At 36.4% G+C, this 24,184-nt stretch overlaps 1 protein-coding gene across 3 annotated transcripts; it reads left to right on the forward strand.

The window, feature by feature from the left end:
* Positions 1-3,951: 3,951 nt before the first annotated feature.
* On the forward strand, positions 3,952-22,713 carry LOC103706874 (ubiquitin domain-containing protein DSK2b-like). 3 transcript variants are annotated; one of them, XM_008791134.4, is made up of 9 exons: positions 3,952-4,025; positions 4,190-4,482; positions 18,305-19,039; positions 19,130-19,341; positions 19,467-19,553; positions 19,632-19,690; positions 20,248-20,276; positions 22,067-22,156; positions 22,264-22,713. In XM_008791134.4, the coding sequence occupies exons 2-9, from the start codon at positions 4,242-4,244 to the stop codon at positions 22,410-22,412; spliced, it is 1,602 nt and encodes a 533-aa protein (XP_008789356.2). In that variant the 5' UTR covers positions 3,952-4,025; positions 4,190-4,241; the 3' UTR covers positions 22,413-22,713. The 3 variants fall into 3 exon arrangements, with proteins under 3 accessions (XP_008789356.2, XP_008789357.2, XP_038979783.1); XM_008791135.4 differs by having other exon boundaries at positions 3,975-4,068; XM_039123855.1 differs by lacking the exon at positions 3,952-4,025 and having other exon boundaries at positions 4,050-4,482.
* The last annotated feature ends 1,471 nt before the right edge of the window (positions 22,714-24,184 follow it).

Below are 24,184 nucleotides of genomic sequence, written 5' to 3' on the forward strand. Positions count from 1 at the left end.
TTGTCATAACAATTCTAGAAAGCATATGCCTAATTTAATGTAGCTTAAACTTGGTATATACAAAGTGTCGCACATTTGAGATGATTTGTTGCTTGCTAAATGGGGCATCTCTTATTCTTCTTACTATCTAAATGAAGAGAAACGAATGACAATAATAATAATAATAATAACAACAACAACAAAAGGATCAAAAAGAAGGGAGGAAAGATATAGATGATAAGGAAGAAGATGGGTTGGAATTTGGAAGGAGGGAGAAGGGGAGTTTCTTCTATATTTCTTTTTCTAACTTCTCTTTTTTAAGCTCTATCTTTCTAAATCAAAAGAGATTTAGTATGGATGTGGACGTAGATGCGACGTGGTAATATTTTGTTTCGTCATACTATGTAATCTAAGTATAACAACTTTTTAGTTTCTGAAATATGGAATGACAACAATATAGAAGTATTTTTATATTTAAGAAAGAATTTTTCTCTCATATGTCTGAATTCTAGATTTGCAAGAGATGCTATAGCAACCGGCACATTTGCTATGGTTGCATACTATTACAGGATGGTGGACCGAATAATATAGTAGTTAGTTGCTAGTGATGATGACGTGTTGGCAAAGCAAAGTTAGGGCCAGATGGGCTCACTTGTGGTGGACTATGGTATTAAAAAAAACTTATATTGCATACATTTTTTAATAATATAAGAAAGACATGTATAACAACTTTATGGAATATTAATTTATGTGCTTATGACGATGGTGGCCATATGCTTATTTTGGAATATTATGGCAATGCATGATCGGAAGTGTGGATCATGCAACGTCATAATATTCCAAAATAAAGCATATTCAATAAAGTATCATCCATCACATTCATGCAACATGAATAATATGATCTAGAATTGATTGATATAATAATCTAAAAATTTGCCATAAATCTAGATTAGTGAAGCATTACTCACCTCACAAGTACACTGTCAATCTAGATAATTTTAGAAATTTATTCTCCTCAAAATCCTCAATTTATAGACCATATCGAGGTATTCTATTTCTACACATCTTCTTCTTTGGATAATATTACTATAGGTGGTGGTGCCCGACGGTGTAGATTGGTTTGATCAGGTTAATCCCACTAATCAATTATAGATCAAGAACCAGGATAGGGTGTAGATAAATCAATAAGAAGCTGATGATAATAGAGCCCAACAATGTTCATCAAGAACTAGGGTGACTCTGGCATGTTACCCAATTAATGGAACAGCTCAAGGTCCCTTTACTGGAATCAACTTGGATCCAAAGCAAAGGGGCTCGAAACCCTCCACTAGGTCTATAGATCAAGCAAAGAGAGAAAGAGAAGAAAAGAGAGAAACTAAGAGGATGCAATAGATCTAACTGGGCGGTAGTGCTGAATAATTCAGATCGATTAGATTATAGTAACTTTATCCGATGAACATCAAACTACCGTACTGCTAGCTTCATAGAGACCGAGTGAGATCAAATTTAGTGGTGTCTGACAAGGGCCATGATGGAGGCTAGTATGCCCTTCGATGGCAAAGGTCAAAGCTCCTTTTATTAATATTGTCAAAAACCACATGAGAGAGTCCCTTTGCTGGAGCCCGCCCAACTCAAAGAGAGAATGTAGAGATAGAGAGAGAGTCATATATATATTTCCAATCAAGTGCTCTTCAGTATCCAGCTTCTAAAGGGGCCAGGTATTACAAGTAACCTACATTTTTGGCCATTTTGGAAAAGGTTGTTCATACCTTTTTGTTAGGGCTGAAATCAGATCGAATATTAGCATATATGTATCCATATTTGTTTTATTTGACAAATAAAGATATGAATGCAAATGTTAGTCAGATGCAAAAATTTAGATCTATATTTGTTTTAAATGGATACAGATATAAATCGGATAATTAAACTTTATGACTACAGAATCAAAAATATTATTATGTGAATAATAAATCAAGTTAATTGTATATTAATATAGTTATTTATTTTTTTTTAAGTTCATGAGTGTTATATAAACTTAAATAGAGTTATAAATAAAATTAGATATTCTCATACGGATCAAATAATTGTCTATCCATATCCATATCCATATCTATATCTATTTTTCTTTTTTTTCTTTTTTTTGGTACATCGGCGGCTCACACTTGACGAGTGTGAAGACGGCATATCTACTTTTCTTTGACGGATATGAATATTAGTCGGATGCTTAAATTTTTATCCATATCTAGATAATTTTAGATATGAAAATAGAACCGGGTGGATATTATCTGATGCACTTTCACCCCTACTTTTTGTGCAGTCTTTGGCTAGTTAGTTAGACAACCTTATGGTATGCACCCTTTAACTAGTATTTAAACATAGCCTAAGGTTGGCCTATGCAAATCCTTAGCAATAGTAAGCTTTTCATACACAATAATGTACTTATCATGCATAAGATTTAATAGTAGTATCATCTTCTAACTATTTTTACAAATATTTTTAGGGCATGCTTGGTTGGGGAATGGGGAGGGGTTGGGCTTGGAATGGGAATGAATATGAGTGACCCCCATTATAGTAGTTTGGTTGGTAGGGAGTTCCATTCCTATTCCAATTTCAAAGAAAAATAGGAATGTATTAATCCCCCAAAACCAATCTCGGCTCTCTCTTAATATTCAAAATTCATTTTGATTTCAATTCCAATTCTAACCACGAAAAAGGGTCAAAGAATATGACTATTCCGATTTCCATTCCAATATATTCTGATTCCGATCGGGAACTTAAGTTGTTCCAGCATAATCAGTATTGGCATTAGGAGTAATGTTTAGAAGTCATATCTCTTAGCATGTGACAAGTTATATCTCATGTAAATTTACAAAGTATGAAAATTAATATACACAAAAAAATAATTCGAACCTCCTACATACTTAAACAATGAAGCATTGAAAACTTAACGACCATATCATATTTAAGTAGGATACTATATATTTAAGCTAAAAAATAATTTTCGATGTAGCCATAAATATAAAATCCAAAAAATATCGAATAAATCTGCGAAAACTATGTTAGGTTAGGATGATGGAGCTCAAGACTGGCCTTTGCACTTGAAAACTTATAATTTATTTATTTATTTGTTAAATATGCATTTTGTGCATGATTGCGAAAGGTCTACCGGATCAAGTTAGGTCCTGGTTTTACTGAATCTAGACTCATTCCCTTTATGTTTTGTAATTGGTTCGTCGAAGGATCACATCACATCACGCTTTGATTAGGATGGCAAAAATATTTATCAAGTTCAGGATAGATAGAAATCGGGCCCGAGTATCCATTAGGTATCAAATATCATATCTTAAAGAGTTAAACAAGATAAAAAATCCATGCTTGAAAAAATTTATCAATGAAACATCTAATATTTATTAGAAAATTAAATCATGAACAATAAGTACTTGATGGTCAAATATATAACAATGATTGAGTTAAGTATAAATATCCATACATATCCTTACATGTCATTACATTTGAATTTTTCAATTAAGGGATATATAAATAAAACTAATATTACATATGTATATATTTATGTATTTTTGTTTGCATATCTACGTATATATGTATAGATCTATGCATGTACAAGTCTGCATATCTATGTGATGAGCTAGATAGTCGTGCCGGTTCGGGTCTTGTATAAAATCTTGAATCCAAATCCGATCTAAAAGTTTCAACGGATTTAACTTTGATTCTAGGCCCAACTTGTTCATCGTTAGGTTGGGATCGGATGGCTTGCAAGTTGCAGCGACTGCCCTAAGATTGGTGCTAATGTAATTAAACTAGCCACCATGGGCTAAGAAATGGTGTTTGCTAACGGGGGTTGGCACGATGGTATGTGAATCATAAAACCCATCTTCCACGTGTATTTCACGTGTATCACGTGACTACAATCCCAATCAGGACAAACGCATGGTCACCGCCATTTATAACATTCCTGGCTTGTGGTCTTTTCGTACTGTCCTTATTGTGCGAGTCGCTTGCAGACAAGGTTTCCCCGCCTCGGCGAGGTGAGCCGAACCGAAGTCGCAGCCCTAAAGCGAGAGGGAAAGGGTGAAAGCCATTTTTCCTCGCGACCTCTCGATTCCCCTCATCTCTCTCTCCCCATTTTCTCTCCCAATCAAGAGAGAAACGAACGCCCTCTCGAAGCTCTGATTCCCTTCTCTGATTGCAGATCGTAACCGGATTCGTCTCCTTTAGGTTTTGGGCTCCGATCTTTGCCTGGCATGGGTGTCGACGGCGATTCCAGCAAGGCGGGCGACACCCACGATGCCAGTAGTGGCAGCAGCGCCACCGTCCACATACGGTGCTCCAATGGGTTGAAATTCTCGGTCCAGACCTCGCTTGATTCGACCGTTGAGGCGTTCAAGATTGTCGTCGCCGGGAGCTGCGACGTGCCGGCTGAGCAGCAGCGGTTGATCTATAAAGGTCGGATCTTGAAGGATGACCAAACCCTAGCGAGCTACGGTGAGCCCTGGACCCTCCCTGGATTCATTTTTTTCTCTTTTGTTGTTCGCGTAATTTTGGCTTGGATCATTATTATTTCTTGCTGCTTTGTTTGAAATCTTGATTTGCCCTAATTTGTTAGAAGTAAGATCTTAGCAGCTGGTTATACATGTTTTTTTCCTGGATAGTTTCATTAATTTGTGCTGTCTTGGTGGTACCGCCATGCATTTTGCTGTTCAATTTGTGAAATCGGTAAATGAAACTTGGGTAATAAGTCTCTTTCTAGTTTCTTCGCTTGTCTTCTTCCTTGTTTTATGTAGTTCTAAGAATTCTTGTATTTATGATTTTGGGAAATTGGCTAGAAGAATTGGTGAGTATTCGGTAAAGATTGGTGTAATTTGTATATATTCAGTTAAAGGTTAGAAATCTCCGAGTCTTTGTTAGCTTTAGGTTCATAGATTTTTGAATACGACAAGGTTCCATGATTATATAGTTTTCATGATAACTTAAAGTGCAATAATATGCGAGAGCTGTCCAATGAGCAAGATTATGGTGAGTTACTCATGTTTGGCTTGGTATAGGTGAACGTTCCAATAAGCAAATGAACTGAGCTAGAGATAAAATGAGCCAAATGCAACCAATGCTAGGCTCAAATAAGCTTGCTTATTATTGTAAACAAGCAAATAGGCACGTGCCATGCATATTTGACATTATAGATCATTGTTTTTATTTTAATTCACTTACCTTTAGATTCATGATGAGTTCGTATCACATTCAAACAGAATATAAGAAGAATAGATAAATCAGTATATAACAAGAAATGAAAGGAAATTGTTTGCAATATTCCATTGCACCTTCTTTCCTAATATACTAGAATATTTGATAACAATTGCTATTCTACATACTATTATAGTTTATTGCATCTTCTTTCACTAATATAGTGAGATATTTGATTGCATATTTTTCCAAATATTTCTTGATATTTCATTGCATTTTCTTTATTTTCTTTATTTTTCAGAATTAATGTAAGGCCATCTTCATCCGAAAAGTTGACTAATTGAATCTATAGGAGAATATTCCAAAATTTTAGATCATCTCTTCTTGATATAGTATAAATATATTTCTTACTATAGTATAAATATATAAATTTAATTAAAATAATTATTTATGTTTAGTTTTAGATGTTAATACATTTATAAGATTACAACTAGTAGATTCTAGTTGGATAGCTGACTAGTAGATCACTTAATGAACGTATTGGCTGGTTTAACAATTGATATTAGACTTTATCAAACTAAGATACACAAACATGGTGTCTTTAGATTAAATCATTTCCACTTTCATTGTGTTTCTCTCCTTCATTATCTTAGAACCTACCATCATCATTCATATTCATTCCCCTTGTGTAGAGTTGATCATGGGTTGGGTCTCGGGCCTAAACTATATTCATTTTTAGTCAGGCTTTCGGCCGGGCCTACTTAAAATTTGACATTTTTCATGCCCAAGCTTGGCCCATGATTAGCTCTACCCATGTATTATCTTTTGTTCTAGTGATTTCATTGGATCCTTCAATGACATTTGTCTCATCTGGAATAATTCAAATGCCATGTATCAAAACTTATTGAGTGGTAGGGTTCTAATTAAGAAGGTCAGATTGTTGGGGGCATCACCATTAGCCCCAATGCTGGTGCCAAAGCTGGATCTATAGAGATCAATGGAGGAGAGGAAGGAAGAGGAGGATGACAATGTGGGAAGGAGCACACCTTTCCTTAGTTGTTGGATCCCCTCTTGGCCATTGAAAGGTGGGAAGTCTTTCTTTTACACATCTCCAATGCCCTTTCCTTTCATTTGGGTTTTTCTCCTTCGCTTCCTATGCATTGCTGGTTTCTCCTCCTTCCATCAATCGAATAATCAAGCCCAATTAAACTTAGCTCGATACCAATTAAGCTTAGCTTGAATTGAAACTTTGTAATATGTAACAAGCTTGAAACAAGCTCAATCTAGATTATATCACTCGTGTTGGGCTTGTAATTCCCCTACTCCATGTTACTAATTTCTCGACAGATTTTTAAGGAAGCTTGTAAGCCATCTCATTTGGTATACTTATGATGCTAAATCCGACATTTTTCTATGATGCTTCATTTTCAATTGCACTAATATAGAAAAGATCGAATAGCTATAAACAATTTTATGAATGCCAGTTAACTTTCAAATCTTGCTTATTAAATCTTAGATATCTCGATATTGTTAAAGTAAGTTATGTGGTGCAGCGGTCATCATCTTTGTATATACTAGCAAGGACAAGGTTCACCAAACTGGTGTCGAAGGGTGACTGGCGACCAGTTTGGTACGTACGGGTTTGTATCGTACTGTTCTGGGGCTACTGAAATAGGGAGAACTAGAGAGGGAGGGGGGAGGGAGAGAAGTAGAGAAGAAGAGAGGGAGGGAGCGGAGAGGGAAAAGGAGAGAGGGAGGAAGGGGGAGGGTTGAGGGAAACCCTGACCCTAACTCGAGCATGCAAGGGAGGGAGGGAGGGAGAGAGAGAGAGAGAGAGAGAGAGAGAAAGAAAGAGGGAGGGAGGGAGGGAGGGAGGAGGGGAAGAGAAGGGCCAAGAGAAACCCTAACACTAACTTGAGCGCGCGCGCGCGAGAGAGAGAGAGAGAGATGGAGAGGGAGGTAGGGACTTATTGGACCCTCGAACATGGATGGCGGCTAGGGAGGGTGCTCTCTTGAACATCTCGAGCAGGGGGGAGCTGGGAATCAAATCAGCATGACTCAGGCTAGGGTTAGGAGCATCTCAAATACATAGACGAGTGGGGAATCAAATCATCGTGACTCGAACCAAGGATGGAACCATTTGCGAGCGTCTCAAAATAAATAGGCTAAACCATGCCGGTCTGGATTGGTTTGGTTCAATACGTCCCGAAGATGCTGGTCGGTATGTTTGGCCATCCTTGAGCAAAGATTGACTGATTAGATGTATATTCATCTTCTTGTTAAAATTTCAATGGTGACTAGTTCTTTGTTTTTGGATTATCTACTAAGCTCTCAAATTTACTTGCAAAAAGGAGCCTTTTCTCTTCCATTTTGCTTATAATTAAGCATCTTCTTTATGCTTAATGATGGACCGGATTAAAGTCATGCTATTTTTATCATTTCAATGTTATTGAAAATCCATGTATAAATTGTTCTATAATGATGCATTTATTGAATCATTTTTTAAAGGAAAATTGATAATAGTGCTTCTACTCTTGAATGCAAGCACTGCTCATTACCATATAGGCTAGCCTGGACCCTTCCTGGATTCATTTCTTTTGCTGTTGGCATATTTTTGGCTTGGATCATTTTTGTTTCTTACCGCTTTGTTGTTTTACCCTAATTTGTTAGCAGTAAGATCCAAATGGCTGTTTAAAATTACTTTTTGCTGACAATTTCAGCTATTTCTGCTATCTTGATTGTACTGCTGTGCATTTTTCTGTTCAATCTGTCGGTCAGAAAATGAAATTTAGTAATATGTTCCTCCCTCTTTTCTTGATTTTCTTCTTCCTTCTTTTGTGTAGTTTTAGGCATTGTTGTGTTTACGATTTTGGAAAGTTGGCTAGAAGAATTGGCAAGGACTCGGTAAAGATTGGTGTTATAGTCAGTTAAAGGTTAGAAGTCTCCTAGTAATTTGTTAACCTTAGATTCATAGATTTTTCAATACAACAAGGTTTCATGGTTAGATAGTTTTGGTGATAACATAAAGTACAATAATATCTTTAAGTGAGGGCTGTCCAACTAGCAAGACATTTGTGAGTTAGTCATGTTTGGCTCGATATGGGTGAACTGCTTGGTAAGCAAATGAGCTGAGCTAGAGCTAGGTTTCCAAGCTTGAAATAAATTGAGTCAAAGACGGGCAATACTAGGCTCAAATAAGTTTGATTTATATTAGATTTAGTAACTTCCGCCTTTCATTTTTAAAAAGGGGTAGCCCTAATCCTAAGAACTCTACTTCCTCCCTAAGCAAGATAGTAGTCGATCCTCTCCTAGATTTTCCATCCCTAGACCCGGGTGGGTGTTGGGGGGTGAATCTACATAATGAGCTATGTTAGTTGGAGATTTCCACCATCGGATGGCCAGCCTATCCTCTGTACGGTTTGTGGTCGTAGAGATTCCCTGGATCGACGCACGTGGCTACAACCTCGGTTCGAAGAAGCACGATTGGACATTATAAACAAGCAAATAGACATGTGCAATGCATGTTTGACATTATAGACTGTTGTTATTTTTTTTAATTCATTTACTTTGAAATTTATGGCGGGTTCATATTATAGCAAATAGATAGGGATGGAAATGAATCGAATACAGATTGGATATCAATATTATCCATATTCGTGTCCATCTATATTTGACAAATACAAATGCGGATACCAATCAGATGCAAAAATTTATATCCATATTTGTTTTAAACGGATATGGTTGCATCTTGGATATTGTAAGTATAAATATAAATATGGATATAAGATAGATAGTTAAATTTTGTGACCATAAAATCAAAGATATCACTAAATAGAAGGTAAATTAAGTCAGTAACATGTTAATATGGTTATTTTTTTTCTAAAAGTTTCTAAGTGCTATATAAGATTAAATAGGATTACAAACAGAACTGGATATTCGAATATGGATTGGATAGTTATCTGTCTACATCTGTATCCATTTACATCTATATCTGTTTCATTTAACATATATGGATATGGATATTAGTTCGATGCTCAAATTTTTATCTATATATGGATAGATTCGTTTACAAAAATGGATCTGAATGGATGCTATCCTATCCACTTTTACCCAATAGATAAATGAGTATAGAACAAAAAAAGGGGAAATTGTTTATGATATTCCATTGCTTCTTCTTTCCCAATATACTAGAATATTTGATAACACCTGCTATCCTATATACTAATATGTTTAATGGCATCTTCTTCCTAACATAGTGAGATATTTGATGGTGTTTTCTTTCCAAATATTTTTTTGATATTTGATTGCATTTCTTTATTTCCTTTTCTTAGAATTAATATAATGTCAATTCATCCAAAAAGTTCACAGATTGAATCTATAGAAGAATATTCCAAAATTTAAGACCATATCTTCTTAATGTAGTATAGATATAACAATAAACTTATTAAAAAATTATTTATTTTTAGTTTTAGATGTTAATATATTTATAGAATTACAATTAGTAGATCCATATTTGATAGCTATTACGTATATCTCTTGATGAACATCTTGGCTGGGACATTGAGGTTTAACAGTTGATATTATACTATCAAACTAAGATACATAAACCATGCCTCTCTACAAGTCCTTTCCACTTTCATCTTGATGCTCCCCTTCAATGTCTTTGGACCTGCCATTAGCATTCATTATCATTTCCCATGTGTTGTGGTTGTGTTTTTGTGATGCCATTGGAGGCTTCGACGATATTATATCTTATCTACAATAGCCATGTATAAGAACTTATTGAGTGGTAGGGTTTCAAGTAACAAGGTCATTGAGTGTTGCCATCATTGCATTGACTTGAAACATGCAGTTCAGCATGTACCGAACCGAACCGGTGCCAAGTAGAAACGGTTTGGCACTTTGTTTCAGTTTGCTTAATAACTCTCACCCTCCTTGCGATTCGATGATTCGAGAGTCTTCAATGCTCTCTCCCACTCTCTCCACCAGAAGATCTCCCCTCTTCGAGGCCTTGAAACCTTCCCTCATTAAGCCTTCCCCTCTCTCCCCTCCCTCTCTCTCTTTCTTGCTCTCTCTCTTTGTTGTACGATTCTTGCTTCGCTCCTCTTCGATGCAGTGAAACCCTCATGGGTAAGCCTCTCCCCTCTCTCTCTATCTCCCCTTCCTTGTCCTGTCGAACGTCGCTCGTTGGCCTCTCTTTGATGCCATAAAGCCCTCATTTGTAGGCCTCCCCCCTCCTCGCTCACCCTTCCTCCCTCCCTCCCTCTCTTCCTCTCTCTTTTGTTTCGGTATGCCCTCGAATGGCAGGATACGGACCCGTACCATTTCGAATTGGTCGCAGACCGATACACTCCAATATCAGTTCGGCGAACCTTGATTGAGTGGTAGGGTTCCGATTACAATGTCGGTCTATTAGAGGCTTGCTTGATAGCCCCTTTTCTGGTGCCAAATCTGGATCTATATAGATTAGCGGAGAGGAAGAGAAGGATGGCAATGTGGGGATGAGGCACATCTTTCCTTCTTAGTTATTTGACCCCTTCTTGGTCGTTGAAAGGTGAGAAGTCTTTCTTGTACACATCTTCGATACCCTTTCCTCTCACTTGGTAGGTTTTTCTCTGCTCCTACCCGTTGTTGGTTTCTCCTCCTCCGATCAATCAAGCTAACTTGATACAATGAGCTTATCTTGAGCTGAAACTTTGTGATATGTAACAAGATCGAACAGAGCTTAATCTGGCTTACCTCGCTCATGTTTGGCTTGTAATTCTCCTACTCAAAATTACTAGTATCTCAACCAATTTTTAAGGAAGCTTATAAGCCATCTCGGTTGATATACCTATGATGCTAGAGACATTTTGTGTAATGGCTCATTTTCAACTTTGCTAATTCCAAAAAAAATTCAGTCTTATGAAAATCAGTTGAACACATCAGAAAAATAGGTTTAACAAGTTTAGTTTTTGTTAGCTTCCAAATCTTGCTGGTTAAATCATAGATAATTTCCATATTGTTAAAATAAGTTCTTTGAATATACTGACAAGGATTTAGTAAATAGATGTTCTATTCATCTTCTTGTTAATCTACAATGATCCATAGTTCTTTGTGTTTGGATTTTCAAACTAAGCTATCAGATTTGCTTGGAAAATGGAACCTTTTCTCCTGGACCTATTGATGATGCTTCCACTTATAGTTAAGCATCCTCTGTGCTTATAATGATGGACCAGGATATTATCAAAGTTATGTTTTTATTATCATTTTGGTGTTATCGAAAATTCATGTATAACTTGTTCTTTAATGATTCATTTATTGAGTCATTGTTTTAAAAGGAAAATTTGCAATAAATAATTGTTGTCATTCTATAATAATTAATTTCTTTAGATAATTGAAATTATGAGCTCTTTCTTCCCCTTTCCTTTCTTTGGAAAAAAAGGAAATTTATCCTTGCTGCATCAAAAACTTTTGGTTTAGTCTACTATTACACTTTTTCTAGGACTTCTACCATTAGAAATAGTACTGAAAGCTTTACTTTGTATACCTCGGCTTGTTTGGTTGTATTTTTTTTTGATGAATGTGAAGCATTTCATCATTGCTGCACCACATACTCTTAGTTTAGTCTACTACGACACATTTTCTAGTGCTTTTACCATTAGAAATAATAATGAAAGCTTTACTTCATATACGCCAGCTTGCTTGGTTGGAATTTTTTTGACAAATGTGAAGCATTTCATCCTTGCTGCATCATGTACTCTTGATTAGTCCACCAAACATTGTATATTGCTTTTACCATTAGATAGAATACTGAAAGTTATGCTTCATATTCATCAGCTTATTTGGCTGGAAACTTTTTGATAAAGATGAAGCATTTCAAAATAACTTCCTTTTGAAATTGGGCTTGGCCACGATAATTCCTTCGTATCTCGATGCTTGCTCGAGTGGGTTTTGAAATGTGGGATAGGGCTAGGAGCATGCTGTGCCAGTTAATACTACCAAAGGGATGTGATATGAAGCTTTTGAAATGGTATTGTGGAATTTTGCACTCAAAGATAGTTTGAGCATGAAAGAGATAGTTTTAGCATGAAAGAGGAAAGTGAAATTTAGGTTTTTAAGTTTCCTTGGCAAATTTGGTTCTTTGTTTCAGAGTTTGAGAATCAATTTATGTAAGGGGTTTTTAATTTCATGGATACAATGATGAGCTTTAGGTTCTTAGAGTATGTAGTGGTGCTTTGACTCTCTTTATTCTTTTTAAAGATAAAGTGAATAGGGCCCTCTATTTTGTGACTTGTCTAGTAAGCTGATCGGTGAATCAACACAGTTTTCTTTTGGTTCTGATCATATGAAAAGTAAGTTGAGATGGATTGGTGCTTTGATTTTCTTTACTCTTAAAAGATTTTGTTTTAGGCAAAAATCCAACCTACTTAAGAAGCACTAAAGAGGGGATGCTTATGACCCATGTTTTTCTTGCTATTTTATACGTATTAGAGGCAATCTGTATGTTTGAACTTATTGGGCCTTCGGATGCCTTAGTTCAACCAACAATTGAGCTAGTCAAATGGGCTAATGCCGCTAATCCTTTTGGAGTTTGGACTATCTTATTTTGTATTTTAAGGTATCTGGCTGATATGTTTGTTTGATTATATAAGTAGTAAATAATTTTTGGAGTTTAGTATGGCTACTTTTAGAGGTTTGAAAGGTTACTTTTGCCTTTGATTTGGTCGTATGGGTTTAATTTCTGCAATATTTGGCAGTTCAAATGACTTGTTTTAAAAATAATTAAAAATTTAAAGTACATGAAAAGTCAAAATAATTACCAGAAAAATGAAGAAAAAGATAAATAAATCAAGTTAGATCATATCTCATCCATCATTCGAACATATTGCGTACAGATCTCACAGAAACAAGCATAAATGGCTTCTCTGGAGATTAATGGAGATGGATAACAATAGATCTCAATTCTATATGCTTAGTTTATTTGGAATAAATTTTTGAATATCAAAATGATTTGGACTTATGGTTATGGAAGATGTTATGGTTCTTAAGCCTAGATGATTCATCAAAAATTTGGACATTGAGGAGTGTGTTCTGTTGCATCAGTAATAATGATCTTTTTGAGAAATATGAAGACTTGTGATATCTCTACTTGCTCTTATCATTATTGAACCTTCCTTCATAAATTTTTTTTCTTTTCGTGGGAGGTCAACTGAGTCAAAGTGATTTACTATGGTGTGGTGGAAGGAATCTCTTTAAGCCAGGACAAAGTGTGGCTAGCCAAGAAACAAGGTTGCGGGGTTAGAAGTAAAAGGTATAAATTGAGCCTTCTTTGATAGGTATATTTGGATGCTTTGGAGCATGGTTGGCTGAACCGTGTTGAACTGGCCTGTTCGGGGCATCTCGGGCTGTACTGGTCGATTACCAACACGGTCCATTACCTTGGTTTGAAACAAAGGGAGAGGGAGAAGTAGAGAAGAAAAGAGATAGAGAGAGAGAGGGGGGGAGGGAGGGGAGGGAGAGGAAGGAAGGGAGAGAGAGGGAGAGGGAGGGGGAGAGAGAGGCCGAGAGGGAGAGAGGGCTCGGAAAGAGGGAGAAAGGGCTCAGAAGCCCTAATCGAAATAGGAATCCCCCGCTTCGCCTTGAAATAGAGTCCTATTTTGTTTTTTTGCCGATTTTGAACTAAAGTCAACAAATGGCTTGCCGATTTCAGTTGGAAGTTTGCAAAAAATTTGAAATTGGCAAACAGTTTGCCGACTTCACTTGAGTGAAGTCGGCAAATGGTTTGCTGACTTCAGTTCAAAAATTTCAAAAAAAAAAAGTTTTGCTCCAGTACAAACTATATGCACCCGTAGTGTACGCGCCAAAGGAAAAAAAGATATAATCTTTACCATCAAACTCTAATTCTCATTTCATTCCTTCAAATCTGGGATGAAATTCAAATTTCACTCCAAAAAGTCAACATAAACAATAATTCTAAATTTATACTAATAAACAACTTAAGTATTCTGTTGTCATTGCATAAAATTTTTAGAAGGATAAGTTTGTGATACAGATTTGCTGATGTGAGTTCGATATTTCTAATTCTTGTGTCATTGAGATATTGGAGCCGTTTAGTGTTTTGATGCGAGTTTGATATTCGTAATGGTTTTGTCACAAAGATTGGTTATATTAGAGTAGTGTGGTGACTTGATTTAGTGATAGGGTCTCTACCTGTCCCCTTCATGTAGTTTAGTTTCTGATTTGAAGAGAAGCAGAAAAGGTAAATATAGATAGTGATTCAATTAAACCAGAGGAGCAACCTTGGATGGTTAAAAGGTCAAAAAGACACCACTTGTCCGAAGGCAAGAGAAGAAGCAACAAAAAGCACAAGAAGAAAACTGTTAACTTTTCTTTGTTACTGCTGTAATATTCTTCTATAAGCATGCACAAAGTCAGCGGTTTTAGTTTAGCGTAAGGAAAAAAAACCATTATAAATCTATTTTAACATGACTCAAGCTCTTTGTTATGTAGATTTTATCTTACTTTTGAGGGCCTTGTTGATGATGCTATATATTACTTATGAAATAAATACATGGGCTCAAAATGAACTTTGAACTACATGCCCAAAATGCTACTAACTCGTTAATGTTCTTGACAAGGTCTGCAAGCTGGATACTGGATACCGTCGGTACCTTATCGGTTTAGTTCGGTATAGTACAGAACGGTACACTGCTGTGCTGAAATAGCTCTCTTACCCATTTTCTCAATTTTCGTCTCGGTATGCCTCGGTACGGACTGGTACGCTTCGATACAGGCGGTATGTCTTGGTACGGAGCTTGTACCGACTTAAAAGGGTGTTTTGTACTGGTTTTCTTCTAGTACGGCACGCCCGTATCGGGCGGTACGATAGACCTTGGGTCTTGATAATTAATTCTAAAACAAGACTACGTTAAAAATTTTCTAATAGCTGAAATTTTGAAAACTTCAGAAAAAAAGAAGTATATGATAATTTGAAGCCTTGATGCCCCATATGTGACTTTAATTGCTTCAAATGGGACCATTTTGGCTTTATGACTTCAAAGTCCAAACATCATTATCCTGATTGAACTTCTATTTTTAATTATAGATCCATATTCCCTTGAAAGGAAATCTATGAAACGAAGTTTATTCAAATCAAGTACCCTAGCTTATGTAGCCCTCAAACCTAAGACTTGTAGTTGGACCTAGAAAGTAAAGAATGCTCAAATTACCAAATAAGGGTCCTATGCACAACTATTTTGATTCACTAGCTAGCTCAGATTACTTGACTTACTCCTTTTGGTTTCAGCTCCATTGTTCCATGTTGACATTGCTTCGTGTTGCATAAAACCTGTCTTAAGGTTAGTCTTAGAATATCAAAGGCTTCCAAATTGTAGTCCATGAAACCAATGAAGAAATCCTACTTAAAACAAATAGAAGGGAAACTTCCATCATCGACTAGTGTTGCTAAGAAGACATCAAATTTAATAAAACCGTGATTCTCCGAGAGTTATAGTTTTTTATTTTTCTTAATCAATATGTCATCAAATAATTAACAAGGTTTACATTTGTATCTTGACCAATTTTCCTGACTCATTCAATATTTGCAGCTAAGGCTAGCGATATTTTCTCTAAGCACAACATTTTATAGTATTCCATACTACCTCTCAAGTACATGGTGCCCAAACTCTAGCTATATGTATTACAAATGGGAGATAAATGAACCCTGAGCTTAATAATTTTTTAGCTCAATTCTTTTTTCTCTTTTGTTTCAGAAAATGTATAAATGATATAACGAAGATAAAGGTATTTAATACCAGTGCTGACATGCAATAGGCCACATGCATTGGCACAGTACATGCTGGTCTATGCTGATCCTGTTGATCAACACTTCAGTAGTTCAGTCCTTGCAGTAGAGGTATGAGGTCTATACACAAGCAAACTCAAGCAAGCATATTGGAAAAGTATGAGGATTAACAAAGGTATAGCGAGGACAATGATCGGATAAAGTTGATTCTTATAGATACTGGTAACTTAACATGAGAAACAAGCATTGGATGACTTGAGTGGATTTGTCTTGCCAATCATTGATTATTCTATATGTAATTTGAAAAAAAAATGTACAAGCATCAAAAGTTTATATTGGGGTAGAAATTGAAGGTGCTGATTGGATCATCGGTACATTCTCTCTATTTTTTCAGTAGTAGCAGTCTTAGGAAGTAAGCTATAAAATGGAAGTAGCCTCCCACAAATACCCCTAAATCCTCAAATCCTAGTGAAGGCAGGATTTGAAACTAGGCCTCTCTGGCACAACCACCAAGAGACTTGACCGGCCTAGTTAGCCAGCACCCTCCATTGGTAAAGTCTCTTGGTGGTGTAACAAGTGACTTGGAATTGAATACTGCCTTCAATGGGCATCGAAGGGTTAGGGGCTTTAAGGGAGTGCTGGTCCCCATTGCTTAGCTCATTTGCAACCATAAGAAAAAGGACTAGTGGTTATCGATGGTTATATTACAAGAAAGAAGGGACGTAATGATAAGATGAACGGCAAGTGCAGAAGTTGATGGTTGATTATGTTTATAATTGGATATGGAAATCAGGTTAGAGATCAAAAAATGAAAAGCCTTATGTGGCTCAAGGAAATGAAAAAGAAATCATGAACCAAGATTGGCATTATTTCGTTCAAATACCTCCTTGAGATATTTCCAAATCACACAAAGTCATCCATAACTCAAAAATTACATATGCCTTGCTGTCATATAATTAGGTAGTTCCTTGAGTTTAAAACTATAGTTGGGATAAGTGTTCCTATAACATCTGCTTTGCAAAATTAAATTGTTAGTGCCAACAATAAATTGATATGTACCCTTTTTGTCATCAAAATTCAAAGACATGCTTGCTTCAATTGATGAATAGCTTTAGACAAATTGAAAATCCAGCTCTACTATTCTAGGATATGTTTGTTTGTGATTTATGTAGATTAATGCCCACTAATCCTGCTTACTCAGCCAAACACCATTTGCGCTCAAGGTTAGAGGAGGTTAAAGGAGAAACAAGGAATTTCAAAGAAATTGACCGGTTCCATGTTTTAAAAGCTGCAGTGCAGGACTAAAGGTCCATATTGGTACTGTCTGATAAATTACGTACCATGATATGGCCCCTATTGAACCAGTTTGGTCAGCACAGTAAATTCACTGTGTCAATACGGGTTGGTTCAAGCGGTATAGACTGAAGCGATGTGGTCGTTGAATTGTCAGTTTGGCCCCACTTTTTACCTTTTTAGCCTTGTTGACCCAAATAAACTATTAAAAATATTTCTCCGAAATGGTGGAATAATATTTTTGCAGCCTAATATAATGCAATACGAATGTATCAAAATGCCTTCTCAGCAGTCCTAATCTGATTGTATGGAACAGTTCACTTAAGAAGTGATATTGTCATCTCTTTTGATTGAATCATGGTCGTCAACTATAATAAGACTCGGACCTCCCTAATAAAATGCATCAGTTTAATATAACTCTCAGTTATATAGCGTGTTGATACTATGTTGCACATAGCTAAAGGAAAAGAAAGTTAACTGTGGGTTCTTTAGCTAATGAAATCATTTTTTTTGCTTTAGTAAGAAGTTTTTTCTAGTTGTTTTTTGAAATTTACATTAGATTTCCACAAAGGAAGTGCGTATGTCTACTAATACCCTATCATTAAAATGAATGTTTAATTCTCAGCATATTGAATTAGCAATATAGGATAGGCTTTGTATTGCATCTAGATATATTAACATTCAAAGGCATGAGAAGGTAAGAAACATATAATGTAGTTACATAATACCAAATGCATGGGATCTGTAGAAAGATGGTGTTATGAATTAAAGATATAATCTACAGTTATGAGATAGAGATGTATTTTTTATGAGCATGCACTATTATTACCAGTATATGATTGAATAATAGAAGCATGGTCGAGGACACAAGTGGAAGACGCCAATGGTATTCTAACAAAATTATGATATAGAAGAGGAGAAAGTTTGGTATGCCAATTTAATATAGCTGAAGCTTCAAGTTGTTTTCTTTTACTATCTTGGCCTTTGTTCTTGCTCTACTTGGCTTCTGACCAAACTTACCTCTGATTCTCATTTTATCTTGGTTAGGCTTGGAGTCAGATCATACTATTCACTTGGTCCGTGGTGCTGCACCATCATCAGCTAACACTGCTGCATCCAACCTAGGAGCTTCAAGGACTCAAAATGAAGGCAGTGGCCTTGCCGGAGCTGCTTCTGGAGGCTCACTATTTCCAGGCCTTGGTGCTAATGGGATGGCTGGTTTAGGGGGATCTGGTTTATCTGGGATTGGATTTCCAGAGCTTCAGCAGGTGCAGCAGCAGCTAACTCAGAACCCCAATATAATGAGAGAAATAATGAACATGCCTGCCATCCAGAACCTTATGAATAATCCCGAGTTGATGAGAAATATAATCATGAGCAATCCACAAATGCGTGAAATTATTGACCGCAATCCTGATCTTGCACACATCCTTAATGATCCCAGCACTCTGCGGCAGACACTGGAAGCAGCAAGAAATCCTGAGCTAATGCGAGAGATAATGCGGAACACAGACCGGGCTATGAGCAACATTGAATCTTCTCCAGAAGGATTTAACATGCTCAGGCGCATGTATGAAACTGTGCAGGAACCCTTTCTGAATGCCACAACAATGGCTGGGGACAGCGATATGGGGTCAAACCCATTTGCTGCTCTTTTAGGGAACCAGGGTGATACCCATAACAGAGATCGGTCACCCAACTCATCAACTACTGGTTCAGAATCAGCTGCTGGGTCTCCTGCGCCAAACACCAACCCACTTCCCAATCCTTGGAGCTCTAATGGTGAGTACCATATGTTCTTTATGATTGCTTAGTCTTTAAAGTTTGATGTTCTTCATTTTTGTCTGGTTACCTAAGAAGTTAATTCCACAGCTGGAGGTGGGCAGACGGTAAACACTAGTTCAACTCCTTCCAGCAATGCAAGGGCGCCTGGCATTGCTGGGTTAGGTGGACTTGGTTTACCAGATCTGGAGCAGATGTTTACTGGAGTGCAGGATTCTCCCCTTCTGAGTCAAGTTATGCAAAATCCAGCCATTATGCGGATGATGCAGAACCTCCTTTCTGACCCTCAGTATAGGAACCAGGTAGAATCTGCTTTATGTTGTATGATTCAACCCTTGGTGTGTGGTTTCTTATTTTGTGATTGTTTGATTGCTGCTAGATACTTAGATTCAATCCCAATATACTTAGATTCAATCCCAATATACAGGACCTGTTGGAAACTGATACTCGGTTAAGAGAGAGGTTGGAAGATCCAGAAGTTCTTCGCCAGTCAACTTCTCCTGAAACAATTCAGGTATCTTAGTATATTACTATTCTCTGCATTCTATTTTTTGGTTCCTTTTGATGTAAACTGAACAGCTCTTTCCTGCAGCAACTTTTATCCTTTCAGCAATCACTTTTATCTGTGATTGGTCAGCGACTGTCAAGCCAGTAAGTAGTCACATACCTATACTTATTTTTGTCTGTTCTCTTTTTCATGTCTGTCATCTGTGTCATTTTTTTTTTTCACAAGAAATTTAAAGCATGGTTTCCTATGAACTACAAATTAGTGTTTCAAGTCTCGATACTGAACCCTATATCAGTACCTTATTGGTGAAGGCCGGGTCAGTATGATATGCCCCCATATTGGCAATGGTACACTGTTGGAGTTGGGAACAATTGCTGTACCATGTGCCGGTATGGATGCATGGAGCACCTGTAGTGTCCAGGTACTGTACCAGGTTGGCTGTTAGGGTTCAATACTTGAAACCTTGCTCTGGATTTTCATTTATTTTTGCTCTTGCTTGTTTTTTAATTTTATACTATATTCTGTATTTTTTTTGCAACTTTGTCCATTATTTTCCGTCCTTTGTTGCTGTGGTTCTTGAGCTTTTTTCATTTTCTTAATTTTGTATATTCCTAGATGATTTTTCTCTTTGATACTCTTGTATTTGACTGGCTATATTTGTTAGCCACTGATACATGGATTACTTTTGATTTGGCTGCAGGGAACAAAACCAGACAGGTGGTGGGACAGGTATTGATAATCTTGTTCAGCTATGAGTTGGTTTTTGGCTATTCCACCTTTGTTTAGTCATTTGAGATCCGTTCATTTTCTAGTATATCTCTAGCGTATTGTTATATGCTGGTGAGCTGTTGGTGAAATTGATTAGATGTTATTAAGGCCCCATTTGGGGGAGCTTTTAGAGGGCCAAAAAGCACTTTCTGACCCTTCAAAAGCACTTCGGGATGAAAAAAGGTAAAAAATTTGGGAAGCTATTTTAGCTTTTTCAGAAAGCTAAAAACAGCTTTTTGGGAGAAGCTCCAGTTTGGAACTTTTCGAACAAGCTATTTTGAGCTTTGTCGGAAAACTATTTTTTTTCCCAAAATATCCATAATAAAATATAACAATTATATACTTTGTCCCTTTATAAACCTAAAAATCTGGTGGAACCCTAACAAAGAACTCTAGCCGTGGATCAGACTGTCTTCCATGCAAGAGAAAGTATTCTTGTTTTTTATTTTTATATGCATCTTTTGAATCACGTTTTAGGAGAAAAAATTTTTAATTTCTTTCTCCATTCCTTCCAATTTTTTTTATAATATTATATTACATTATATCATAATACATTAATATGTTATGTTAAATAATATAATATTATGTTATATTTTGAAAAATTAATTTATGCTAATAATTATAATATTTTATATCTTTATTATTGTATTATACTATAAATATAATATTATTTTAAATTATATCATAATACATTAATATGTTATGTTAAATAATTTAATATTATGTTATATTATGAGAAATTAATGTATGCTAATAATTATAATATTTTGTACCTTTATTATTGTATTATACTATAAATATTATATTATATTATATTATATCATAATACATTGATATGTTATGTTAAATAATTTAATATTATATTAAATTATTATGCTACAGTCGACAATGTTATATTACCATGTTATAATAATATTATATTACATTACAGTAATATTATATTATATCATATATTTATGTATTAATATATGTTATATTTTTTATTATGCTTTGTTGTATAATACTATGCAATGTCCTTTGTGGTAATTTTGTCATACAAAAGTACTTTCTCAGTTTGTTCATCAAACACATGTTAAAGTGACACAATACTTTATAAATATAGTTAGCAAACAGCAAACAGCTTTTTATAAAAGCTCTACTTCAGAAAGCTCTACTTCCAAAAGCTCTACTGCCAACAGCTCCCCCAAATAAGGCCTAAATCATCTAATACATTTGTTGATTTTCTATATTATCAGAGAAACTCTTGGATCATGTATGGATACTTGGCCTATTAATGCTCTGATTGTTGGCAAATAATCAGATCTTTGGCCGACAATTGTTCAATGCGACTTCACCACTTATTAAATTATTTCCAAGTTATTGCTCACATATATTGTTTGTCTCATTAGTATTGTTTGTTGCCTCCATTTACATGTATGGGATGCAACATTATTTTCATGTGTGGATGTGGGCATTTCTATATATATGTGCATTCAGAAAACCAGTCTTTTGCTCTCTCTCTCTCTCTCTCTCTCTCTCTCTCTCTCTCTCTCTCTCTCTCTGTGCGCGCGCGCGCGTGCTTGCGCACGTCTCTATCTATGTTGCTGTGCATGTGCTTTGTCAATTCTTTTCTAGTTATTTATGGAAGTTGAACCTGTGACTGATGTTAACGCATATCGACTGGACTGATTTAGTTCTGTCAAACATGGGATGCCTTTTTTTCCCATGTCAGCTGCATTTCCATTGCATTTTCTAATGTCACTTGGTCACAGGTACACCTAACAATGCAGGGCTGGAACTGTTGATGAACATGTTTGGCGGGCTTGGGGCTGGAGGTCTTGGTGTTTCTAATACCTCTAATGGTGAACATCCTACTATTTCCATGAATATATTTTAGTGTCTTTTAATGCAATGAAACTATTCCATCTCTGCTGAACTCATGAAATGGATGCTATTTTTGTGGTTGCAGTGCCACCAGAAGAGCTTTATGCAACCCAGCTGTCTCAACTTCAGGAAATGGGTTTCTTTGATACTCAGGAGAACATCAGAGCGCTGAGTGCCACTGCTGGTAATGTCCATGCGGCAGTTGAGCGGCTCCTGAGGAATCTTGGCCAATAGATAATTATGAACTGATAATACCTTCCTATTCTATGGTAGCCTACATTATGTGGGTTTGTAAGATTGGTCAGTTTCACCTGTCTTCATAGCTTCATGACAACAGAACACAGATTCAGCTTCTATTCTTGGCATGGAATAAGCAGAGGTAACTGTCCAGGGCTTATTAAAATTTTTATCTTGGAGCCTTGTTCATGTATTTCTATTCAGATAATGTATCGAGCCTGTTATATATGTACATACACAAATTGAAGGCTGCATCTTGTTTTATGAACTGTACAAGCCCTGCATTCTGTTTGGTTTATGTGGTTGTTTACAATTTCAGTTTCTGCTTATTACCATATATTACTGAACTGAAATTGGTGTATTTAGGGGAGGGAGGACTAATCCTCTGCAACTCGAGTTGTAGGAAGATCCCACCCCCGAAATTTTTTATCTTATCCTTTTCTTAATATTAGTCTTATGGTTTAGCCCATGGGACGCAAAGCAGGACTGGAGATTCTGATGGGCATGCAATGAAACAAAAAATACAATTATATTCAGGAAAGTCAGTATTTTACGGCCATTACCTAATCCTGAATAATATATTTCACCCATCTGTTGCACATTTTCTCAATTTTGAAGATAAACTAGTATAAATTTAGGGCCTGTTTGGGAACTATCAGTCGGATCCGGCAGGATCAGGGGTGGAAGAGTGTCGAGATGGGGAGACAGGAAGGTAGCAAGGGAAGACAGAACAAGATTGCAGGGGAGGCAGATTCTATCTTTGTAGGGAGTTTATGAGCTTCTTTGGATGATTGGGTTGAAAGTTTTATTGGGTTCGTGGATCGAGCTAGTAAAATCAGCAAGAAGATAGATCAAAGTTTCTTGATTGGCAGAGTGCACGGCCATGTAGTCGATGCCATGTAGGATATAATTGTTTCTAATTTTCAGAATGAAGATAGATTACCTAGAAAAGGGGATGAATAATCCTTGAAGAACTAGTTTTTGACCACCTATATTTCCATGGAGATGAATCTTTCCAGAAGATCTTACTAGGCTGGTAGCGTAGCAATAGTTCCAAGCAAATTGATTGAGTCCAAGATCCAGCCATGTAATGATCTAATTGAGATTCTATCAAGGTAAGTTTGGATGCTGCAAAACTGTTTCCAATTATAGCACAATAAGGCTACCATAATTACTGGATTCGCTTCATCTTTTTCCCTATCTGGGGCTTTTCAGCAGCTATACGTTGCGTTAAGTATAGAGGATTCTCCATATTTTTCAAATTTAGCTTGGAGGTCGGTTTCTCCTTGAATTGAATTCTTATTTTTGTACCATTTGGTAGCAAAGCCGGGAACTAACAAGGGATAGCATCGAGAAGTTGGATTCGCTTCACAGATTTTGGAGGACTTGTCTAAAATTGTAGCAGCCATCTGACTCCAAACTAATCATAATAGATCTGACATACAATTTAATTCCAGCTCTCGCAATTGTTTAGATGCCCAACATCTGACTGCAAGCATCATACGAGAAGAAATCCAAGATCGGTGACTTGGTGTCTCTCACGCTGCCAACTTACCATCAAATCTTGATCTCAAGGACAGCAAATCGGAAGCTTTCTCCAAGATATATTGGTCCGTTCCAGGTTATCCAACCTACCTACACACAAGGTGGCATGCAAATTGGATTAAGTTTTGAAACTAAATGATCAATGCGAGCGCCGGTAAACATCTTTGAACCGATGATGTCCAGGAAACCAACCAAGCATGTCCATGCGTGGGACTCTTGATGGC

The sequence above is a fragment of the Phoenix dactylifera genome, chromosome 2 (genome assembly GCF_009389715.1).
Source record: "Phoenix dactylifera cultivar Barhee BC4 chromosome 2, palm_55x_up_171113_PBpolish2nd_filt_p, whole genome shotgun sequence".
In the NCBI taxonomy this organism is placed as follows: Eukaryota; Viridiplantae; Streptophyta; class Magnoliopsida; order Arecales; family Arecaceae; genus Phoenix; species Phoenix dactylifera.

Coding starts and splice junctions, on each gene's coding strand:
- LOC103706874 (XM_008791134.4), top strand. CDS start 4,242: ATGGGTGTCGACGGCGATTCCAGCAAGGCGGGCGACACCCACGATGCC. Junction 19,342..19,466: donor ACCCTCAGTATAGGAACCAG/GTAGAATCTGCT, acceptor CCCAATATACAG/GACCTGTTGGAAACTGATAC. Junction 22,157..22,263: donor TGTTTCTAATACCTCTAATG/GTGAACATCCTA, acceptor TTGTGGTTGCAG/TGCCACCAGAAGAGCTTTAT.